The following is a 19,294-nucleotide window of genomic DNA, read 5'->3' as shown; positions in this document are numbered from 1 at the left end:
ATTATTTTGAAATGAATTCGATCAATCAATTCGAAAGCGATTTAAATCCTTTGGAATTAAGCTTCAATGAGTTTTAAAGAACACCCACGTGCGACCATCGTCCTGATTCGCAATTCTCCGGCTGGTTAACCCGAAAACGCATTGCAGTTTTCCAATCTTTTTGTTCGCAACATTGCCCGTTCGCACTTTGTTCATGGTGATCTTGTCGCGCTGACGTATGGGGCACCATGTGGTTGCTGCTGATAAGCGGTGAATTGCGTTTCAATCGAATTACGTCGTGGGTCCAGCTAGTATAAAACTCGCTCCCTCGGGAGATTCAACGTCAGCAGCTTCCCGGAGCACCGAGGAAGAGCACTTCTCGCGAAAACGTGAAGAGCCCTCTCTTCAAGCCCTTCGGAATACCTACTTGGCAACAACTCTCTTGAATTTCTCAGGTATGGCTTTTTACGTTGAGATTCTCTGAGATATTCTAAAGCCGCGAGAAACTTAATACGAAAGATTTTACTTTTAAATTTTATAGCCAATCTTTTTTTATTAAAAAAAATAAAAGAATAAAAATTTTTTCGCATTTAAAAAAACATTTTTTTAAATGCATTGTTTTCGTTTTCGAAACTAAAACATTTTTGCGTGTATTATTATTTTTTGTTCTGGCAATTTTTAAATGTGATTTGAGATTTAAAATGATATTTAAAACACAAGTACGTATATGTATATAGAATTGCATTCTACTCAATTATAGATTACGTGAATTTGGATAATATTTTGACAGGATGCGACGTACACGTCACGTAGTGTTGCCCGTACGATCTTGGCAATACATTGGACTCTTAATAGTATCGCTCGCATGTCTGACGCTGGGACTAGTGTCTAGGGATAGGGAAGGACATTCCGGTAGTCTCGCAGGACCTGAACTCACGCATCAAGCTCCCCATGAGTACGAACCAAATTAATATTTCTTATAAAAAAAAGTTTTTATATAATTCTAATTTTATATTAATATTTCCAAAGTCCTAAATCTATTTTGTATAATAAGATTTCTAAACGAAAAAGTATTTATATATCAATTTTTATATTTTTTATATTATTACTTTTTTAATTTAAAAAAAGATTATTCATACTCATATATCTCTTTTTTTTAATTATTTATAATAAAAATTACAGAAGCATAATTTCCAGGGTGGACGCCTGCCCAAACTTGAATCCTCTCGTCAAATTGCCTGCACATCTGATTACCAAGCCGGAAGAAGCTCCCAAGCCTATTAATGATCATGAAATAAAAGTATCCAAATCACCTATATCTCAAAGATTCGTGCTTTCTCGATCGTTGAGTCTCGATCGCTTGTCTACGATCGGTGCGCGAAAGATTGAAGAACGCTCGAAAAATTTAAGAATGATGGAGAGGCTCTCAAGATCCAGGACTCGCGTATCTGACGAATCCAACCGACTTCGAGAATCTCGATTTAGGACAATCAAGGAATCCCGCAACGCCAGGAACTCGTTCGATCCCGCTCGGCTCTCTCGGTCGCAGGATTTATCCAACCGAGCGACCGATCGCCGTTCTATCGCGCGAGATTTCGAACGTCGTGTGGCCGATCGTACGAATTCCCGATCGCGATCTACAGAAAGACGCGAGCTCAACGAAATCGCGCATCGGCAAAATCGCGTCGATCGATCAGCTGGCCGACGAAATTCTCTTGAGTCTCGTACGAACGATCGAAGATCACTCTCGATGGAACGACGAGGCCCGAGTGAAATCAATCGGCAAGAATATTCGCGTGATATTCTAGCTGGTCGTCGCGATTTCCGAGATCTGACGCGAACTCGCGTGGATCACCGATCTGAGATACGCGAGCGTAGGTTGCAATCTATCGAACGTCGAGACTCGGAACGATTGAATCGTCGCGAGAATCGCAGAATTCTCCTGAAGACTCGTTCGGAAAATGTCGCACGAGAAGACATCGATCGTAACAACAATCTGAATCGTCGTAATCGGGAACAATTCCTTGAAAACCGTCGCGCTCTTGTCGATCGCGTTGCTAATCAAGAACGTAGATCACGTGTTTCGATTGTCGCCAGGAATTCTCGTGGAGATCTTGTTAGATCCAACGATCGTCGATTGCAGTCGCGATCGATGGAACGTGTCAACGATTTTGACCGCGAGACACTTAGACGAGTCAGATCGATTGAATCAAATATTGAACGATCTAACGAACGCAGATTGTCCTCCGAACGTAGGTCTTTGGCTCGATCTGTGGAAATAAATCGCATCGAGCACCGAAGGGTTGAGAATCGTCTTACTGGTCCAAGATCTCTCGATCGTACGATGCCGCGAGTTTCCGAGGACGTACGTCGAGAAAGAATAAATCGTTCGCAGAGGATCGTAAGCCAACGTGATTCGCGCGGAAACGCTGCAAGAGAGAATTCCAGGACTATTCCAGCACGTTCACTTTACGGTTTCGGAGACATTTCCAGTCGGGAACGAAGAGAGAGACAAATTCGATCTTCCCGTTCGGTCGATCGTCGTGAACTTGCGAAAATCAAAGAGTCCAGAGATCGCAAATCGCACGATTCCTCAACAGTGCAACGAGATTTGACTCTGGAACGACGAGAAAGGACGAACCGCGTATATCGATCTCGCGAGGAACGAAGGATTGTCCCGCAACAATCTCGCGAACAAATTGAACAACGAGTGTCTAGGAGAGCTTCGGAAAGACGAGTCTTAGAGCGACGCGATTCACGAAGATCGACTGACAATGAGCGAAGAATCGACGAAAACGCGAGATCGCGCGAAGCGTCCAGGATGACAGATCGACGTCTAGAACGAAATTCGGAATTGCGAATGTCTCATGGAAGAATTCTAGAAAAACGATCTACTGTCAACTCACGAAAATCGTTCGAGCGAAGGATCGACGACAGCTCGATATCACTCGAAAGATACAGGACGCAAAATCGACGCGTGGAGCGTAACTCCGAACTGCGCAATACAATCCCCATGCGAGTGATGGATCGTAGAGTTAATAGAGCAGCAACTTACGAAAGGAGAGTCCTTCATTCGTTGGAAAAGAGATCAGATGCGCGACGAGGTCAACAGGCCAGAAGTCTGGAGGAGCGCCGACTAGCTCGATCAGTCGAGAATCGACTTGCCGAGTCTCCTGAAAAAGATTCTATTAGACAATTGCGTCAGAGATCATCGAATCTGAATGTCAAGGATTCATCTCGACTCGCTTCTCTTCGTCGAGACATCAGAGCTTCTCATAATGTTCCTCAACAAAATCGCGAACAGCGAACATTGTTTGCTGAGAGAACGATTTCTTCTATACGAAGGATCGCATCTAATAATCGATTGTCTACAAAATGGGAACGAAATTCGCAGGACGCAAGTATCGAGAAAATTGGAATTGCAAAAATCATTCCCAAGTCAATGGACTACGAATTTTTCAAGTATCCTACAACATATGACTTTATGAGACAAGCTTTCGTCGTGGCACTTTGTACTGTTTACGGACTTTCTCTCTATAACGGCAAAAAAACTTTTATTGGGTAAGACACATTATAATTATTATAAAATATTTTAGAGTATATTTTAGAGAATAAAATAAAATAATAAAATACTTGTTAATTTTTAGAAGTTTTAGAAAATACGACAGAATAAAATTATTAAAACTTTTAAATGTGGCTATCAACATAATAAAACGCATAATAGTAATAATAATATGAAAGATACAACAAAATGAAAATACAAAATATATATATTTAAGAATTCTTGATATATACTATAAAATATAATATTCTTTCAGTAGTAATATGGCACAGCAAATGCAACGTTTCATACTCTGGTGAAAGAAAGAGATATAGTTGGCTACCAAAACGGCACTGAAAAATGCTACTTCTTGGACCTGCTTCTGTCGATTTTATTATTTCATGAATTAAAATATTATGTTGCAATGTATGTATGTAATGTTCCCGAAAATACTTAGAAATATTAATGTATATTAATGTACAGCTCGTGTATGTATCCCACAAAAATGTCGTATATATATATACATATATATATATCTCTAAGAAGATATATTTTGTCCGAAAATAAAAAAATAGTTGCGTAGTTGAACTCGCTCTCATTATTTAAATATAATTCCCTTTCTCTTTTTTCTCAATATTAAAATTTTACAACCATGCGCTATTTCTTTTATCCATATTATTTAATAAACTGCAATTTAAAAAATCCTAAACTCAAAAAAAGAAATGTCTTCTTGAAATATGAACAAATTTAACGTATTATGATAATTTTAATTTACACAAATAGTTTTTTGAACTATTTCTTTAACTATAAATAACTCAAAATAAATTATATTTAATTAATAATTAAATTATATTTTCATGTAAACATTAGATTTTATATGCGATATTAACTAAATCATCAATTAATTTAAACTGCAAAAAGAGACAAATATTCAGCTTCTTTTATTACAAAATGTAAAATATTTTAAAGTAGTAACAAATTAATTGTTACACGGTACTTCAGCATATTAATTATTTTGGTTAACAAATTATTTAATATTATAAAAAAATATAAATCAAAACAGTTTTTCAACTTTTGCTATACAGCTATTATCAAAAAAGGTATCGATTAATCGACGAAAAGATTAAATTTATTAAAGTTATAATTTTGGATTTTGTACATTATGTGTGTATCTGTAACGAGCTTAAATCTATTTAGAAAAAGAGTGTGATTGTGTGATTTGACGTAACCGAGTTTCAGGAAGATGATTGCTTTGAAAACGCTTTAGAAAGCGTTACAGAAAAATAGGCATTCCACTTTATCGATTGTTCATTTATAAGCCTCGGTCACGTCGATTTGTGCGACGTGCTCGCGTTTATTATGTACGCGTACAGACATGACTATATTTCATGAGATCGTTAAACCACCAGCTAGACTTGGCAACAGTAATAATAATAAACTAGAGTACTTATAATATATACGATAATACACATGATATAGTCGAGCGCGCTGACTCGATTTCGTTGATCGCGAATAAACCGACGCAGAGTTTTATTCGAAATAAATACAGCGGTTTATCTTATAACGCTCTATGTACATAGCAAAGTTTTCAAAAATTATCCGTAAAAAACTAGAGATATATTGTTTACCTTTGGAAGAAAACTTGTAGAAGATACTTTTATTATTCGCCTACTTTCTTTTTTTTCTCCTCCCTCCCCAAGTAGTATGTCATAAAATTTATTATAAGAATAAATTGTAATAACATCAATAAAAAAAAATTTCTATAAACGGTGCAATTTTTTATTTAATACTCAATAAATAAATAAATAAGTAAAAAAGACCTAATTAAAAGAAAGTATGCACGAGTTATATTATACTAAAAATTAATTTGTAATTTAATAAAAATAGATTAATTAATAAAGCGGGCAGTACTTCGAGATATTGCATGCGCAGCAAGAAAATTGACGACGTACAGAATTCTGAAAAAATTAAATTACAGTTATACGTTCGTCGTTGGATTACGCTAGTTCGCGATAGCGTTCCTCTGTTTGGCAGTGATCCGAGCCTATCGAATAATTTGCAAATTCCATGCTGATAGGCACGAACTCGCAGAACGAACGATGTATCATGGACGCGAGAAAGAAGATTGTGCATTAATAACGATAATAATCCTCACAAATCCTGGAAGAATCGACGGAAAGATATCGACTAAATATTTTGGCTGAATATAACGCGAACAAATGCGTTTATCTATATACCTTCGATATCTATGTATCTAATGCCTCTCTCGGGAATTATTTAAGATTACATCGCAAGTCTTAATTCTGTAAAAATTATCACAATATTCGATGACGAACCGAGAACCATCCGATTGTACGATAACAGAAACGATTTCTCGATTCAGCGATATCAATGGACGTTAGCGATTTCTTGTAGCATCCCTAAAATATGATCGAGCTCTTGTCGAAAATAGCAAAGTTGTCGATTCTTGCCTTTCCCGTTTTTGCAGTCCTTGCACTGCGTTCGGTTTCTCAATAAGTCACGAATCAAGGTCTGCAAGGTCATTTCTCTACTTTCGTGTCGTTGCTGGAGAATCGTAATTTTATCCTGTAATAACTGCAATTGTTCTGTTCCCTGAAATGACAAAACATTATCTCGAAAGATTTTAAGAGAGGAGAGAGAGGCTATCTTAAAAGTTAAGAATATTTTTCACATACCGGCGTTGATAAGTACTTGACTTTCTCGGTCAGCGTTTTTACTTTATTCTCCAAATGCTCTCTTTCGGCCTTCAGCACGACTACCTGCTCCTTGTAGTCCCGAAACGTTTCGATTTGCTCTTTTAAGTGCGATATGATCGCTCCCTGAGTATTAATCTGGCCCTTAATAATAAAAATTATGAAATAATAGATTCTCTCAGTGCCATAATAGATGAATATATTATGAGCGAAGCAAAGATTTCTTCTACTCTACATAGGCAAAATAAAGATCTACTCTAAATTTTGTGCGATCAGATGATAAAAAGTAAATACAATACAAGGAAGCCAAGTGCTTGCTAAGCATTACAAACCTGTAACTTTACCACTTTAGAGTCTCCGAATTTGATGCTGTATTCTTTCACAAGAGTAGCCATTTCCCGTTCGTGTTCCTCCTGCAGGAGATTCAAATCATGCAGCCTCTTGCTCTTTAAAGTCATAAAGTCCTTGTTCATCTTGTTCAGCTCTTCTTTCAAAATGTCATTTTCGTTAGTTAACTTTTTGATAACTCCGTTCTTGCCGTTTTCCGTGTACTGCATCGGATCATACAACTTTGGTGTCGACGACGACAGTCTTTGCGAGTCGGAAACATGTCCGTTCTGATAAACATTTGAATTCTGATCGTTTCCTTCACCGTTTTTCATTCCTCGAAACACTCTGTCGAAATCCATGCTTCTAAAGCTCCTCCGATCATTCAATAATTTCTCTCGTTCTTTCTGCAATCTTCGGTTCGTCTTCTGTAACTCTTGATATTCCTTGGTTATTTTCGAGACTGCTTTATCTTTATTCGCGATTTCCAATTTTAAGCCTCTTATAGTAGCAATAAGATGTGCGTCTTCTTTTGGATTTTGAGATTTTGGTCCAACCTTTACCGCTTTTTGATCCTTCTTCTCTTCCATCGCTAAAGTTTTATCGTCTTTTTTGTTAGTCTCCATACTTTTGCTCTCAACATACCTGACTGTCGTCTGCGTGAACATGTCATTATACAACTTGTGCTCCTTTGCGGTAGCTTCCAACAGGTTCGCTTCCAACTCCGTTATCTGCATCACGTATTTTTCTTTCATGTCAGAGAACTTTCTCTGCAAGTCAACTAAATTTTGTTGCGCGATATCCTCCTTGTCTTTAATCTCGTTCTCGAGACTCGCTATTCTTTCCTCCAGGAGTTTTACTTTCTCAGAACCAATCTTTTCCTGTTCCGAATTGGCGGTCAATATGAGAGCCGAGACCGAATCCGGATTCTTCCTCTTGAGTATACGTTCTAATTCACGCACTTGTCTGTTTAGGTCTATGATTCTCTTATTGTCCAAAATAACTTGATCCTTGAGCTTCTGCGTCAGCTGCTTCTCGCGCTCGATGTGACTCTTGCTTACTTGCAATTTATCCTGAAGGTGCCCCTCCTTAATTCTGAGTTCCATCACTTCCTTTTCCAAAGGCAATAACTCTTGCTGAAACTTGTCCAACTCCTGCTTCGTTACTCGCAGTTGCTCCGACTTTGAACTCAATTTGATACTCATATCTTCTATCTGTTTTTTCAGTTCTAACTCTGCGGTGCTCATCACTTGCAACCGATCCGTGATAAAGTTGTTCTTCGCTCTCAGCTGATCCTTAAACATTTCTAATTCGTCCATGAGTAAACTGTTCTGTTGCGACAAATCATCATTTTTCAACAGACAATTGACGTTTTTCTCTTTCAATTCCGACACCTCGAGATTCAGCTTCAACGTCTCCTCCTGAAGATCTTTCACCCGATCAGTGAGCTGTTGCATTTCGTTCACTTCTGATACCGTGGTCTTCTGTTTAGACTGCAAATTCTTCAACTCTTCTTGCATGCGTTTCGTGTCTTGCATCAACTTTTTGTTTTCGGTCTCGTAAGCACGAATTAAGTTCTCTTGCTTTTCCAATTCTTGTTCTAGAAGAACAATCTTTGTATCGTTTTTAGCTGGAATTTCTACAAGCCTTTCGTTCAGAGAAAGTTCGTCGACTCGCGCTTTCAAAATTATATTCTGTTTCTTCAAGGCAAATAGTTCACTCTCGAAGGACGTACGCATTTCTTCGATTTGATTTTTGTACAACTTCGCCTCGGCTTCCAGTTGTTGTTTTAAAAGCGTGTTCTTATGTCTCTCCTCACAACATAACATCTCCCAATCACGTTTCATTGTAATCTGCTTCGAATCTCCGGCAGCCATCAAATTTTTCCTGTAACTGTCAGGTGATTTCAACTGAGATCCTTTACACGCAGCTGGTAAACTAGATGTAGATCCAGTTTTAACAGAATCCATTTTTGGTTTTGAAAATGCATTAGGTTTCGATATAGTTTTAGGAATTGATCTGGGTTGCACTTTTGGTTTTATCATTGGTGATTTTCTAGAGACCAGATTCGTAGATTTCTTGGGCACATCCGATGCTTTGTTAGTTCTGATATTTTCGAGCGAAGATCTTAGAGGAGGTTGGCATATTTGATCATAGCTCTTGGATTTGCAAAATCTTATTTCTTTTTTCAATTGCTTATTACTCGGTGCACTAACCACACGATCACTTTTACATACATCTATTGTTTTTTTCAGATCAGATCCTTCTTGATGATCCATCTTAGAAGTCTTGAATGCTTTGGCAACATGCAAATTTTCCATTTTTGTATCAATCTTTGCTTCTGCGCACACAGATTTGTTAGGCACCAAATCTATTTTTTCCGTATCCTCCTTCACATTTTCATTTAACTTTTCAGCCATGAGTTTGGGTATTGCATCTGCAAACAATTCTAATCTTGGAGTTAATCCCACTGTATAGAATTCACCTTCAGAATTAACTATTTTTTTATTGTCTTCTATTACATTTTTATTACTTTTCTTTTCTACATCTGTTGAAACAGATTTTTTAGATTCTTTGCTAGAATTTTTCAAGAATGTTGCCGCAATTGATGGAGAATTAGGTGCTCGTTTAGATTGTTTTTCACTAACACTGGAATCACTTTCATTAATTTCATGTTCAATATGTGCACTGTTCGTATCTGATAATTCCTTTTCTAATATTTCGGAAAATTCTTTTTCTGGAAACTCCGGGGTTTTGCCACTAATTAATTGATCCTCTACAGTCGATAGCTGGCCACTGGTAGATTTCAAGAAAAGATCATAAACTATATTAGGCTCTTTTGATTCTAGCTCCTTTTTGTCCACACTTTGCCCTTGAAGCAGCTTTAAGAAGTGTGAGAAATCTTCCTGCCCGAAACTAGAACTCCCAGACATTCCACCTTCCGCCTTTTCCTTAGATTTTCTCAAGAAATCTTCAAAAAAGTTTTTGTCTACATCGGTGATTTCTTTTTGCAGATTTTCCTTTTCTATTTCTATTTTCTTCGTGCTCTTTAATTCCTCGGACTTGGAATGCCTCTCAATTGGATCATCCAAATCAGAACTGCTTGATATCTCAACTTTCTGTTCTTCAAATTTTTTTCTTTGAAGTTCCAGTGTCTTTGGTGGTTTCAAACTATTTAGGCTTTCGTAAACACTCTCGAATCCGGGACTATTTTCTCGTCTTTTCTCATTTTTCGGACTTCTCTTTATTTTTTCTGTTTCTTTATGAACTTCCTCTTCTATTAATTGAAAAATATCAGCTTCTAATTGCCTTACTCTACTCAGGCTTTCATCCTGATTATTTTCTGGTACTAGAGTATCAGATTTGGATATACTTTTTGACAGAGTACTACTATTTTTCCTCACTAGTTTCTCGGCTTCCTCTAATAATTCCTCTACTGACTTCTCTTCTTGCGATTCGATGGGATTCTTACTGGAATCACCAGATTTGGTACGTTCAGGACCTGAATTAGGACTTAATGCACCAGCAATTTTGCTCATTTCTTCCAATATACTACCAATATCTTCATCAGTAGCATCTATATCAAACGTAAGCACATCAATATTGTTAATCAAATATTGTTTTGTATATATATTTTGTATATATGTAATAAGCTTTAATTTGACATATTATATAAAAAACTTACTTTCAAAATCTGATGGATATTTATCAAAAGCTGTAGATGCAAGTATATCGCATAAGGTATCATCTTTGTCTTTCAGTTCTCCTTCGCTTTTTGACACCACCTAAAAAAACATGTAATATTTTAGAAATAGTAAAGATAAAAGTATTCGCAACTATATTCTTAAATTAAATTATAAAAAAATTTTACTATATTATTACATGATTTAATCAATTACTTTGCACATTCTCTCCTTCTCGAGAAACTCTTTCATAGAAGAGCTGACATCCGTAGGAGTAGGAGACTGCTTCATTTTTGCGTCTGCATTCTTGGCACTTGAAACATCTAAACGTGTTTCAGGTCTTTTCAACCACCATTTATCTTGTATATCTTTCTTATCAATCGATAATTGTTCAGTTTCTTTGGTAGGTTTAGCCTTTTTCTTGATGCGAACCGAATTCTCCCCAATACTCAGACTTACGGAGGATCCCAAAGTATCATCTTCTGAGGAGATTAACTAAAAAAATAATTTTAACACACATATAAAACACTGTTATCAATTTATTTCGCCTAATGAAAAAGCTTTGGAAATATCGCTCGACGCACCTCCAGTGATATACATTTAAGGTTAAACGAGCGTCCATAGGGTTTGCGGGTATATAAAGCACTAAAATGAACCTTACATCTTCGATTCGCGGCGATTTTCCAGTATCCGAAGACATTTCACTGTTTGGTCTCAGGTGAAATTAACTCAAAACACTGTTTGTAATCGGTCATCTTCCTCGAACTTTTTGACACCTGCCATACTTTTTGTTTGTTTGTTACCTGTAATTCGTTTGGTTGCCGCTACGCTACGGGCTACGGGCTACGGGCTACGGTTCACGCAATGGTGGATACACACAATGCATACAAAATAAAATAACTCCCATGTAAAAAAAAAAAAAAAAAATATATCATTACCAAAATAAAATAAATGATTAGTAATGGCAATAGAGAGCAAGGGAATATAGTGTATAACAATCGATATAATTGTGGATATAATGAACTAATTATTTTTATTTATAATTTTATTTTATTTTTGAATCTGTATTATCTTTATCATATCAATTGTTATACACTATATTCCTTTGCTCTCAATTTTGCCATTACTAATCATTTATTTTATTATCTAAAAGAGAGCCTCGATTTTATTTACATATCATTGCCAAAATAGTTATAAAAAATTGTATTACTTGTGACAAAAATTTAATTTTCTCTAAATTGACCACAAATTATAAAATCGCATTTTATGCAAAACGTTTATATGACACACAAATGTTTTTTCAAAACAATTTTTGATTATCAATTATAATCATCATTGTAGTATAGATTAAATTTTTTTTTGTCGAAGCATTTTACCGCCACTTAATTTGTTATATATGTAATAAATAATATTGTTTTAATATTATCACATTTAATAGTGTTATATAAAAATATATGAATTAGAAATAGAATTTTGTTTTAATAAAAAGTTAAGAAATGGTATAAGATCAGGATACGGGATCAGGTTATTTTTTATAGACATTATAATAATTTATGCAGTTGTATAACATTTATTAATCAGTTTTCATTGATATGAGAAAGATATATTTTTAGGGAATAACAATATCTATCTATTTGTATATTAACAACGGACAGATGATTCAGAGAAGCACTTTGTAACAATAAGAGATTGCATCAAAATGTATGCAGTTAATATCAATATGATTATTGTGGATAAATTTTAATGATATAATAATATTATTTAATTTTTATATTTGATATAATGATGAAATTAAAGTATAATTAATTATTTAAAGAATCTATATTTTTATCATAATCGTAATGTTGATAAATTTCAATGTTTAATAATTCTAAAAAAAATTAATTTTTTAAATAAAATATAATTTTTTTAATAGAACAATATTATCAAAATATATCGATCGTATTAATATATAAAATTTCAAAGTAGCGTAAAAAGAGCAATTTTTCGATTATTATATACGTTAATCTTCGTAACATTGAGTTCTCCAAAAAATTGATCGTTATTTTCATATACATATATCACATATTCTCATGAAATATATATCGACATATATTTATATCTCTTTTCATAAAATAGATCTCTATCTATCTATTTATCTATCTATCTATCTATTCGTATATTTATTTTTTAATCTTTGAAGGCGACTTGTGAATTTCTTACATACAATCTTAAGCATATGCAACAATTGTTATTGTTTAATGTGTATACATACGTAAGTCGATGAACAAGGTGTAAGTATGCACATATATTCTCGTTTATAAAATAAATGGTATAGTAAAGATAATAACAGATAATATTATATCTAAACAAAGTACAATTATGTACACACTCTATTATTTCCCGTTTATTGTCCCTGCGTATGTATCGTAATCGATAATCTTAATATACATGCAACAAAAATTCCAATAAAAGAAAAATTAAAAAATCAATGATTATATAACTAATGTTGGTATTGCAAAAAATAAAAAAAAATTTTAAATTTAAATTTAAAATTTTTACAAGCAGGTACATTATATAAACAAGAATTTCGTTTTGTTATCGTTATATAGAATAGATTAAATTTAAATAAAGTGCGTGTCATTTCACCAGCGATATATCCGCAAATCAGAAAAAAAAATCAAAACAATTTGCAAATAGAAATTTATAGGTACAATTGCACTTTCATGTAATAAAAAAAATGAAGGATTTCTTAATTATTTTCTTTTACATATCTTCGAGATAAGAAGATATCCTAAAGACTCTTTCACACTCCTTCCTATTCTTTTAAATATCTTTTAGATAGCTCGTAAATTTTGTATTTCTCGGGAATTCGACCACGTGAGAAAAAATCAATCGTAGTAGCATCTATGTAATCTGAATAATTCCTTATTCTTGAAGCTAATATTGCACGTCTCGCAATAGTGTTTAATGGTCTCAGCTAGTTTCACTATCGCTGGCTTCGTCTTCTCATTTTTATTGACCATGTCCATCAGTTTTTTCGTTTGTAACTTCTTCATCGACCATTCCATATAATCGTTCTTTCTTGCCTTACCGTTTCTCAGGTAGGCATCCTGACTCCTCAGACATTTTGGCGAATAATTCGCCGCTGGTAATCGATAGATCTTCTTCGTCTTCGCTAGTCTGTTCTTCATGATGTTGGACAACGATTTTCGCTTGGCTAGTTGGAATTTATTTCGTAATTGTGGATGATTCGACTTGAAGTAATTTGACATGTCATCTCGTAAACTGACATCGTTATCACTCGTTACTTCGACCTTCGCAGGTAAATCGGCGTGCGAGTTATTCGGTAATCGAGGTATCGCGTTAGTCGTTTCACTGAGCACCATATCTTCCAGGTCATCTAAAACTTCTTGTTTTATCTTAAGCTTCAGAGTAAATTCACTCGAAGATGTATTTTCGTTTATCGAATGCAGCTTCGAATTCTGCTCCTCCACCTTGCGTCTCTTTATGCGATAATCCGATACCTTCCTCATTTTCGGTTCCTGATAATCAATGATGTTTTTTCTCGGTCTTAAACTGCGTCCTTCCAACTCGTCTATTTGTTCCACTTTAATCTGTCGAGTCAGCTTAAAGTTCGACATAAACGTCGTTTTTGGATTAGAAACATCCGAATTATTCGTTACAGACGGTCCCGGATCAACACCAATCGACAATCTCCTCTTATTCGACGCATAGTTTATCAGATTTGTCCTGGGTTTCAAATTTTGCACTATTGTTCTCTTATTCGACGCATAGTTCACCAGATTTTTCCTAGGTCTCAAATTCCGCACTATCGTACTTTTCGAAGCTGCTTGATTTTTAGGAATCGCTTCGAATCCATCGTAAGAACGGTTTCGCGTATCCAGGGAAGATACATCATCTTTGGTGTTCGTATCTGCGGTCAAACGATTTCGTGCATTCTCGATAGCGTCGACGCACGGCAAACGATTCTGCGGACAATCTGGAAACACCGCTTGCATAAAAGTGTTTTTCTTGATCGGTCTTAATCTGGCGGCAGCGTTCTCGAAAGTTCTCTTACGTGAGTCACCCGCGATCTCGCCGCACTTGGACATGGATTCTCTATAATTCTGACAGAATTCCGTAGTCCTTTTTGTTCTGCTTTGGTCCTTCTTATCACAGCAACATCGGTAACGCGAGAGCGTCGCAAATGTCAATCCATTGTGAATTCCGCCGGCAGGAAGTGCCATCGAATTCATCGAGTTGATGTACTCCATGTTCTCTATCAGCGGCTCCAACTCGTACGCGTCGTAATCGAGCGACTCTGCCTTGATCTTCACGTTCTCAATATGCACCATTGGCACGCCGATCTTCTCCTTGCCCCGGTCCTTTCGCATCCACGACAACTGGCTTTTGAGCGCCGCATCCGTTTTCAAGCAGTCCACGTAGAACTTATGGAACTCCTCTAGCTTGTAGCTACACCGATGGCACATCTGCTTTGGAAGTAGATCCATCTCGTGCACCTAAAGAATGCACAGTGGATACGAATCAAAAGAACGTGATCCCGCGAGTAGTAAATTTTTAAGGATCAATCAATGTGTTCGATACAATGTTCATTTAACTCGTTCTTTTCTTTTTTCCGACCACAAGAAATTAATTTTAAGCCCGAGAAAAAGTTAATATCTTTAGTTAAATTTTGATCAAAGATTAATTTTCGCAAACTTTATTTTCTCGACAGATATGTTTTCTATAAAAGAAAAGAAAGATTCTGCAAAAAAAAAAAAAAGAAATAAAGTTATTACGTTATATAAAATCTTTCGATTGTTGTGCAATTAATTATAATCTGTTGTTCTCAATTGTTGATTGGACAATTTTTATGAAATTCTCAGGAAAGCGACAGGATCAATTGTCGAATTGTAGGAAATAAATAAGGAATAATTGAATGCATACCACATTCGTGTTTGTAATGAATGTGCGTATGTAATAGATATACATATGTAAATGGCGTGGTATACAAACTTGGAAACTTCCGTTCATTAACATTATTGCGGTATTCTTACAACTTCGCTAATAACAAAATAGTCCAAACAGGCATAAGTAGACACAGATTTAATTGCTTATTTTTAATTGCTTATTTTTAATTAACTCATAATTAATTTAATGAATCTATATTTCTGTCTATGCTTTTATTCTATATATGTATATTCATTATATATTAATAAAATATCATTCTGTATTTTTGTGTCTATTTAAATCCGTTAATCATATCATCTACATTTTAGAATTTAAAAACAGAAAAATATATACTTGATATAATACATTAATATTTATAAAAACGGAATGATTAAGCAATTTAATTTGATATCTATTTTCATAAAGTGTGATATATTAATCTTTTTTATTTACAGATATATATTATATATGTATATATATATATATATATATATATAAGATGTACATAATGCAAATAATCTGGATGATTCGAAGATATCTCAAAATTGTTTTGATTATTTCGAGAATAATATTAGGGGAAAACATTAAATCATGAAAATAAATTGATTTATTAAGTCGAAAGAGAAAAAAAATAATTATTGGAAATTACAAAACGTACAAAGTTAATATAAAAACTTCTAAAACACCTTACACATTCGAAAGATAAATAAATTTGAATCTTATATTTATTATAAAATTTTTGTTTTTATAAACATAAATATAATAAATGCATTAAATTAAATCGGTATTTTAAACAATAGTTTTATAAAAAAAATATATATTTATATATTAATACATATATATATTTGAAGTCTTTAAAATATATTTAAAAAATATATAAATATAATAAATATTTATAAATTTTATATTTCAATCTCTAATATTAATAAAATTAAAAGAATAGATTGAACTTGTGTTAAAAGAAACTAAAAAAAATATGCGAAGAAAAACGTAAAAAAATAATATCAAGAACTCTTAGGAAACATAATTAAACGGAATAAATCCAAAAAATCGTAACGCCGATGCAAAAAATCTGCGCTTTGACGATGTAATAAAATCCCTCGAGTTTCGAATTACGCAATAGAAATCTACATTCCTGATATTTCGGAACGCGTTGGCGCGCAAAACTGATGATAACCTCACTTTTGCAAATCAATAATTTAATCAAAAACAGATAATTCCGTCCTCGAGAAGTTTTCATCATCTCGCGCAAAGTTCTTGCACGTAGGCAGTGACACGTGCCACGTTCGTACAAAAAGCCACGTGCGAGCTACCCCCCTGGAATTCATTAATGCTCTCTCTCCTCGTTCGTCGATTTCACGTGTCAATGACAAACACAAATTCTCTCATTATCTCGCTAATATATTACAATACCCTTTTCTCACATCGGAGCTACGTAAGCATTCAAGAGAAGGGAGGAGAAGGGAAGAGAAGGGGTAAAATGAAAAGGGAAAGAATTGAAAGAAACCACATAAAGCGCAGCGCTAATAATAACGGAGCTCGCCTTTCACAATGAGACGAGAATAGCAGGGTGAACATCGACATCACAGTCCTCGCTCGCGAGGGCGAAAACTGTACACACGCGAGCGAAAGCGCGTACCCTCCGCCCTCCGATTAGTAGGGAGCATCGCGAACGGAAAAAAAAACGGATGCGGAGAAGAGAGAGGGGGAGTTAGAGAGAGAGAGAAAGAGAGAGAGAGAGAGAGAGAGAGAGAGAGAGAGAGAGAGAGAGAGCGCGCAAGAACGCCCGAACGAGAGAAGAAACGTGAGCAACATACCATGATCGGCAGCACGGCGTTGATCTTCCTGACGTGGTTCTCACTCTCGTCGAAGATGTTGATGGAGATGCCCGACTGCTGGCCGCACAGGCGGCACACGCGACTCGACTCCAAAGTTTCCATGCCCGCGCTCTCTCTCTCTCTCTCTCTCTCTCTCTCTCTCTCTCGGCCCCTCGACACTCTCGGGTCGCACCTCGCACCTTGCACCACGCTCGGCCTTCGGCTCAGCCCTCGCGTACGCGCGCGCCTCCGCTTTAACTGTCTCGTGCTCCACTACTCCGTCACCTCTGTTCCTTCGCGCTCGTGCTTGTGCTCGTATGCGTTATGCGTTCCCGCTCGTCTGTCCGTTCCGTCCGCGCCCTACCCGCGGGAATCTCGAAAAGTCCGTAAAAAGTGGAGTCGGATAGAGCAAGGGAGAGGAGGGCATGGGAAGGAGCGAGAGGAAAGGATAAATAGCGCGAGAAAGAGAGAGAGAGAGAGAGAGAGAGAGAGAGAGAGAGAGAGAGAGAGAGAGAGAGAGAGAGAGAGAGCCGGAGGGGTAAAGGGATTTATGGTAAAGATCACTTAACCAGCGTCGATCGGTACGTGGATCAACTGGATGACAAACGAAGCTTGGAAAACCTTTTGAATATAGATCTATATCACGTTGCGCACTGTAAAGCACTGAGCTTTCGACGATAATGGCTCCTTTCGTGGAACTCGAGTTCAGTGAGATCTGACAACGAAGAGTGGTAATAGAGATATAAGGAGATCGATTATACCGACAGTTGATCGATCAGAAATTTACCACTCTCGGATATGATCACGTAGTTCTACGTCTGCATTTTGTCAGACATAGTTGGCGCGCCCTGCTTCTTTATGATCTTGAGAAATTGATGTTACTTTACTTGCGTTTTGACGTTCCACCAAGTTTGTGTGAAAATCGTCTTGAAAATCAATATTCAATTCAATTTGAAGATGGATGATGCCGCATCGAGTACATCGTCGACGCAATCCGCGACAGAAAAATATAAAGAAAGGATGAAACGACTCAGGGAACTTCATGGTAAAAGGGTGAGTTTGCAATCAATCAAAACTAGCCTGTGTGAAAGATGTTTTACAAGAGTTTTACAATTCAATCTTTTGAAATCGGAATAATCAATATCACTGTGTTACTTTGAAGCTAATTGTGAAAAGCTAAATATTTCTGAACATCCCTTTCTCTCTTTATATTTTTATTGGTTATTCTAGCTCCGCATTATCAAATGTGTGAATGTATATATTAGTTTATTAGAATATATTATTGTAGTTTGTCTACATTATCTTTATTGATTCAATAGAATGAAGCCAGAATGCAGAATCACAAAGAAGTTGTAGAGGAGGATAAGAGGAACAAGCTACCTGCTAATTGGGAATCTCGCAAGAGACAAGCTGAATGGATAATACAGGACGAAGCTGCTAGGAAAGAAGCAGAGTCTAAAGTAATATGGCATATATCAAAAATTTTACATTTTTAGATATAAACTTACTTACTTAACTTGTACTTTCTTTACAGGGTGAAGATTACGAACGGATGAAATTGTTGAACATCGAAGCTACAGAAGCAGAGAGAATAGCTAGGAAAAAGAAGAGCAAACAAAATCCAGACCCAGGTTTCTCAGATTACGAACAAGCAGCAATACGATCATATAACAGATTGGTGAAGAATATCAAACCAAACATGGAGGCATATGAAGATGCAAAGGAAAAACTAGGTCCTGCCTTTTATGGGGATCGAAATACGATATTGCATGGCTTACATGAAGATAAAAAAGAAGCGATAGACAAAATGGTCACCAATCTGGAAAAACAGTAAGTAAAATTAATGATTTTACAGTGAAATTGCATCATATTGCATCAACATATTTCTCATATTTTACACTTTTTTTTTTTACAGGATTGCAAAGAGAGAGAAGTATAGCAGGCGTAGAATGCATAATGATGACGCGGATATCGATTACATTAATGAACGTAATGCAAAGTTCAATCAGAAACTGGAAAGATTCTACGGCGAGTATACTCGAGAGACAAAGTTGAACTTGGAGAGGGGTACGGCTATATAATGACAATATTGTTATAATTATCATATACAAATATACTTTGTATTTTATATATGCAATAATTTTTATACAAGTAAGAATCTGAAGAGAATTTTGTAGTTAAATATATCTTGCGTTATTATACACCGGCTTAGTACACGTTGATACGTGAAAATCTAAATGTTCTAGAAATTTCTCCGAAAAGCGAGAAATATATGTCAGAAAATCCAATTAGTTACTTGTC

At 35.7% G+C, this 19,294-nt stretch overlaps 4 protein-coding genes across 10 annotated transcripts; 2 read left to right on the top strand and 2 right to left on the bottom strand.

Annotated features, from left to right (window-relative positions):
• The first annotated feature begins 308 nt into the window (after positions 1–308).
• On the top strand, positions 309–4,102 carry LOC140666070 (uncharacterized). Of its 4 annotated transcripts, none has more exons than XM_072892837.1 (4): positions 309–434; positions 770–934; positions 1,177–3,540; positions 3,798–4,102. In XM_072892837.1, exons 2-4 carry the CDS (start codon positions 771–773, stop codon positions 3,838–3,840), a joined length of 2,571 nt encoding a protein of 856 aa, XP_072748938.1. In that variant the 5' UTR covers positions 309–434; position 770; the 3' UTR covers positions 3,841–4,102. The 4 variants fall into 4 exon arrangements, with proteins under 4 accessions (XP_072748938.1, XP_072748937.1, XP_072748935.1 ...); XM_072892836.1 differs by having other exon boundaries at positions 1,162–3,540; positions 3,801–4,102; XM_072892834.1 differs by having other exon boundaries at positions 1,162–3,540.
• A 525-nt stretch (positions 4,103–4,627) lies between these two features.
• LOC140665851 (uncharacterized) lies at positions 4,628–11,160 on the bottom strand. 3 transcript variants are annotated; one of them, XM_072892430.1, is made up of 6 exons: positions 10,906–11,160; positions 10,461–10,739; positions 10,247–10,346; positions 6,579–10,138; positions 6,217–6,378; positions 4,628–6,133 (listed from the first exon to the last, which is right to left on the bottom strand). In XM_072892430.1, exons 1-6 carry the CDS (start codon positions 10,942–10,944, stop codon positions 5,909–5,911), a joined length of 4,365 nt encoding a protein of 1,454 aa, XP_072748531.1. In that variant the 5' UTR covers positions 10,945–11,160; the 3' UTR covers positions 4,628–5,908. The 3 variants fall into 3 exon arrangements, with proteins under 3 accessions (XP_072748531.1, XP_072748530.1, XP_072748532.1); XM_072892429.1 differs by having other exon boundaries at positions 6,567–10,138; positions 10,906–11,158; XM_072892431.1 differs by having other exon boundaries at positions 6,567–10,138; positions 10,829–11,157.
• Positions 11,161–12,397: 1,237 nt separating this feature from the next.
• Positions 12,398–17,639, bottom strand: LOC140665568 (uncharacterized). Of its 2 annotated transcripts, none has more exons than XM_072891825.1 (2): positions 17,194–17,639; positions 12,398–14,746 (listed from the first exon to the last, which is right to left on the bottom strand). In XM_072891825.1, exon 2 carries the CDS (start codon positions 14,735–14,737, stop codon positions 13,115–13,117), a length of 1,623 nt encoding a protein of 540 aa, XP_072747926.1. In that variant the 5' UTR covers positions 14,738–14,746; positions 17,194–17,639; the 3' UTR covers positions 12,398–13,114. The 2 variants fall into 2 exon arrangements, with proteins under 2 accessions (XP_072747926.1, XP_072747925.1); XM_072891824.1 differs by having other exon boundaries at positions 16,994–17,638.
• A 173-nt stretch (positions 17,640–17,812) lies between these two features.
• Positions 17,813–19,225, top strand: LOC140665574 (pre-mRNA-splicing factor Syf2). The gene is made up of 4 exons (XM_072891835.1): positions 17,813–18,046; positions 18,313–18,453; positions 18,528–18,823; positions 18,909–19,225. The coding sequence occupies exons 1-4, from the start codon at positions 17,951–17,953 to the stop codon at positions 19,072–19,074; spliced, it is 699 nt and encodes a 232-aa protein (XP_072747936.1). The 5' UTR covers positions 17,813–17,950; the 3' UTR covers positions 19,075–19,225.
• Positions 19,226–19,294: the final 69 nt, after the last annotated feature.

This window comes from Anoplolepis gracilipes, chromosome 5 (assembly GCF_047496725.1).
Source record: "Anoplolepis gracilipes chromosome 5, ASM4749672v1, whole genome shotgun sequence".
Taxonomy (NCBI): Eukaryota; Metazoa; Arthropoda; class Insecta; order Hymenoptera; family Formicidae; genus Anoplolepis; species Anoplolepis gracilipes.
The sequence above is the reverse complement of the archived record's forward strand: the minus strand, read 5'-3'. Positions and strand labels throughout refer to the sequence as shown.

Excerpts from the sequence above, each read along its gene's own strand:
- LOC140665574 (XM_072891835.1), top strand. The coding sequence starts at position 17,951 with ATGGATGATGCCGCATCGAGTACATCGTCGACGCAATCCGCGACAGAA. Across the intron at positions 18,454-18,527 it reads GGAAAGAAGCAGAGTCTAAA|GGTGAAGATTACGAACGGAT; the intron begins GTAATATGGCAT and ends CTTTCTTTACAG. Across the intron at positions 18,824-18,908 it reads GTCACCAATCTGGAAAAACA|GATTGCAAAGAGAGAGAAGT; the intron begins GTAAGTAAAATT and ends TTTTTTTTACAG.
- LOC140666070 (XM_072892834.1), top strand. The coding sequence starts at position 771 with ATGCGACGTACACGTCACGTAGTGTTGCCCGTACGATCTTGGCAATAC. Across the intron at positions 935-1,161 it reads ACGCATCAAGCTCCCCATGA|AAGCATAATTTCCAGGGTGG; the intron begins GTACGAACCAAA and ends TAAAAATTACAG. Across the intron at positions 3,541-3,797 it reads GGCAAAAAAACTTTTATTGG|TAGTAATATGGCACAGCAAA; the intron begins GTAAGACACATT and ends ATATTCTTTCAG.
- LOC140665568 (XM_072891824.1), bottom strand. The coding sequence starts at position 17,116 with ATGGAAACTTTGGAGTCGAGTCGCGTGTGCCGCCTGTGCGGCCAGCAG. Across the intron at positions 14,747-16,993 it reads ACGCCGTGCTGCCGATCATG|GTGCACGAGATGGATCTACT; the intron begins GTATGTTGCTCA and ends TGCATTCTTTAG.
- LOC140665851 (XM_072892429.1), bottom strand. The coding sequence starts at position 10,944 with ATGTCTTCGGATACTGGAAAATCGCCGCGAATCGAAGAT. Across the intron at positions 10,139-10,246 it reads ATATCCATCAGATTTTGAAA|ATGCTACTGATGAAGATATT; the intron begins GTAAGTTTTTTA and ends CGTTTGATATAG. Across the intron at positions 6,379-6,566 it reads CTAAAGTGGTAAAGTTACAG|GGCCAGATTAATACTCAGGG; the intron begins GTTTGTAATGCT and ends TTTATTATTAAG.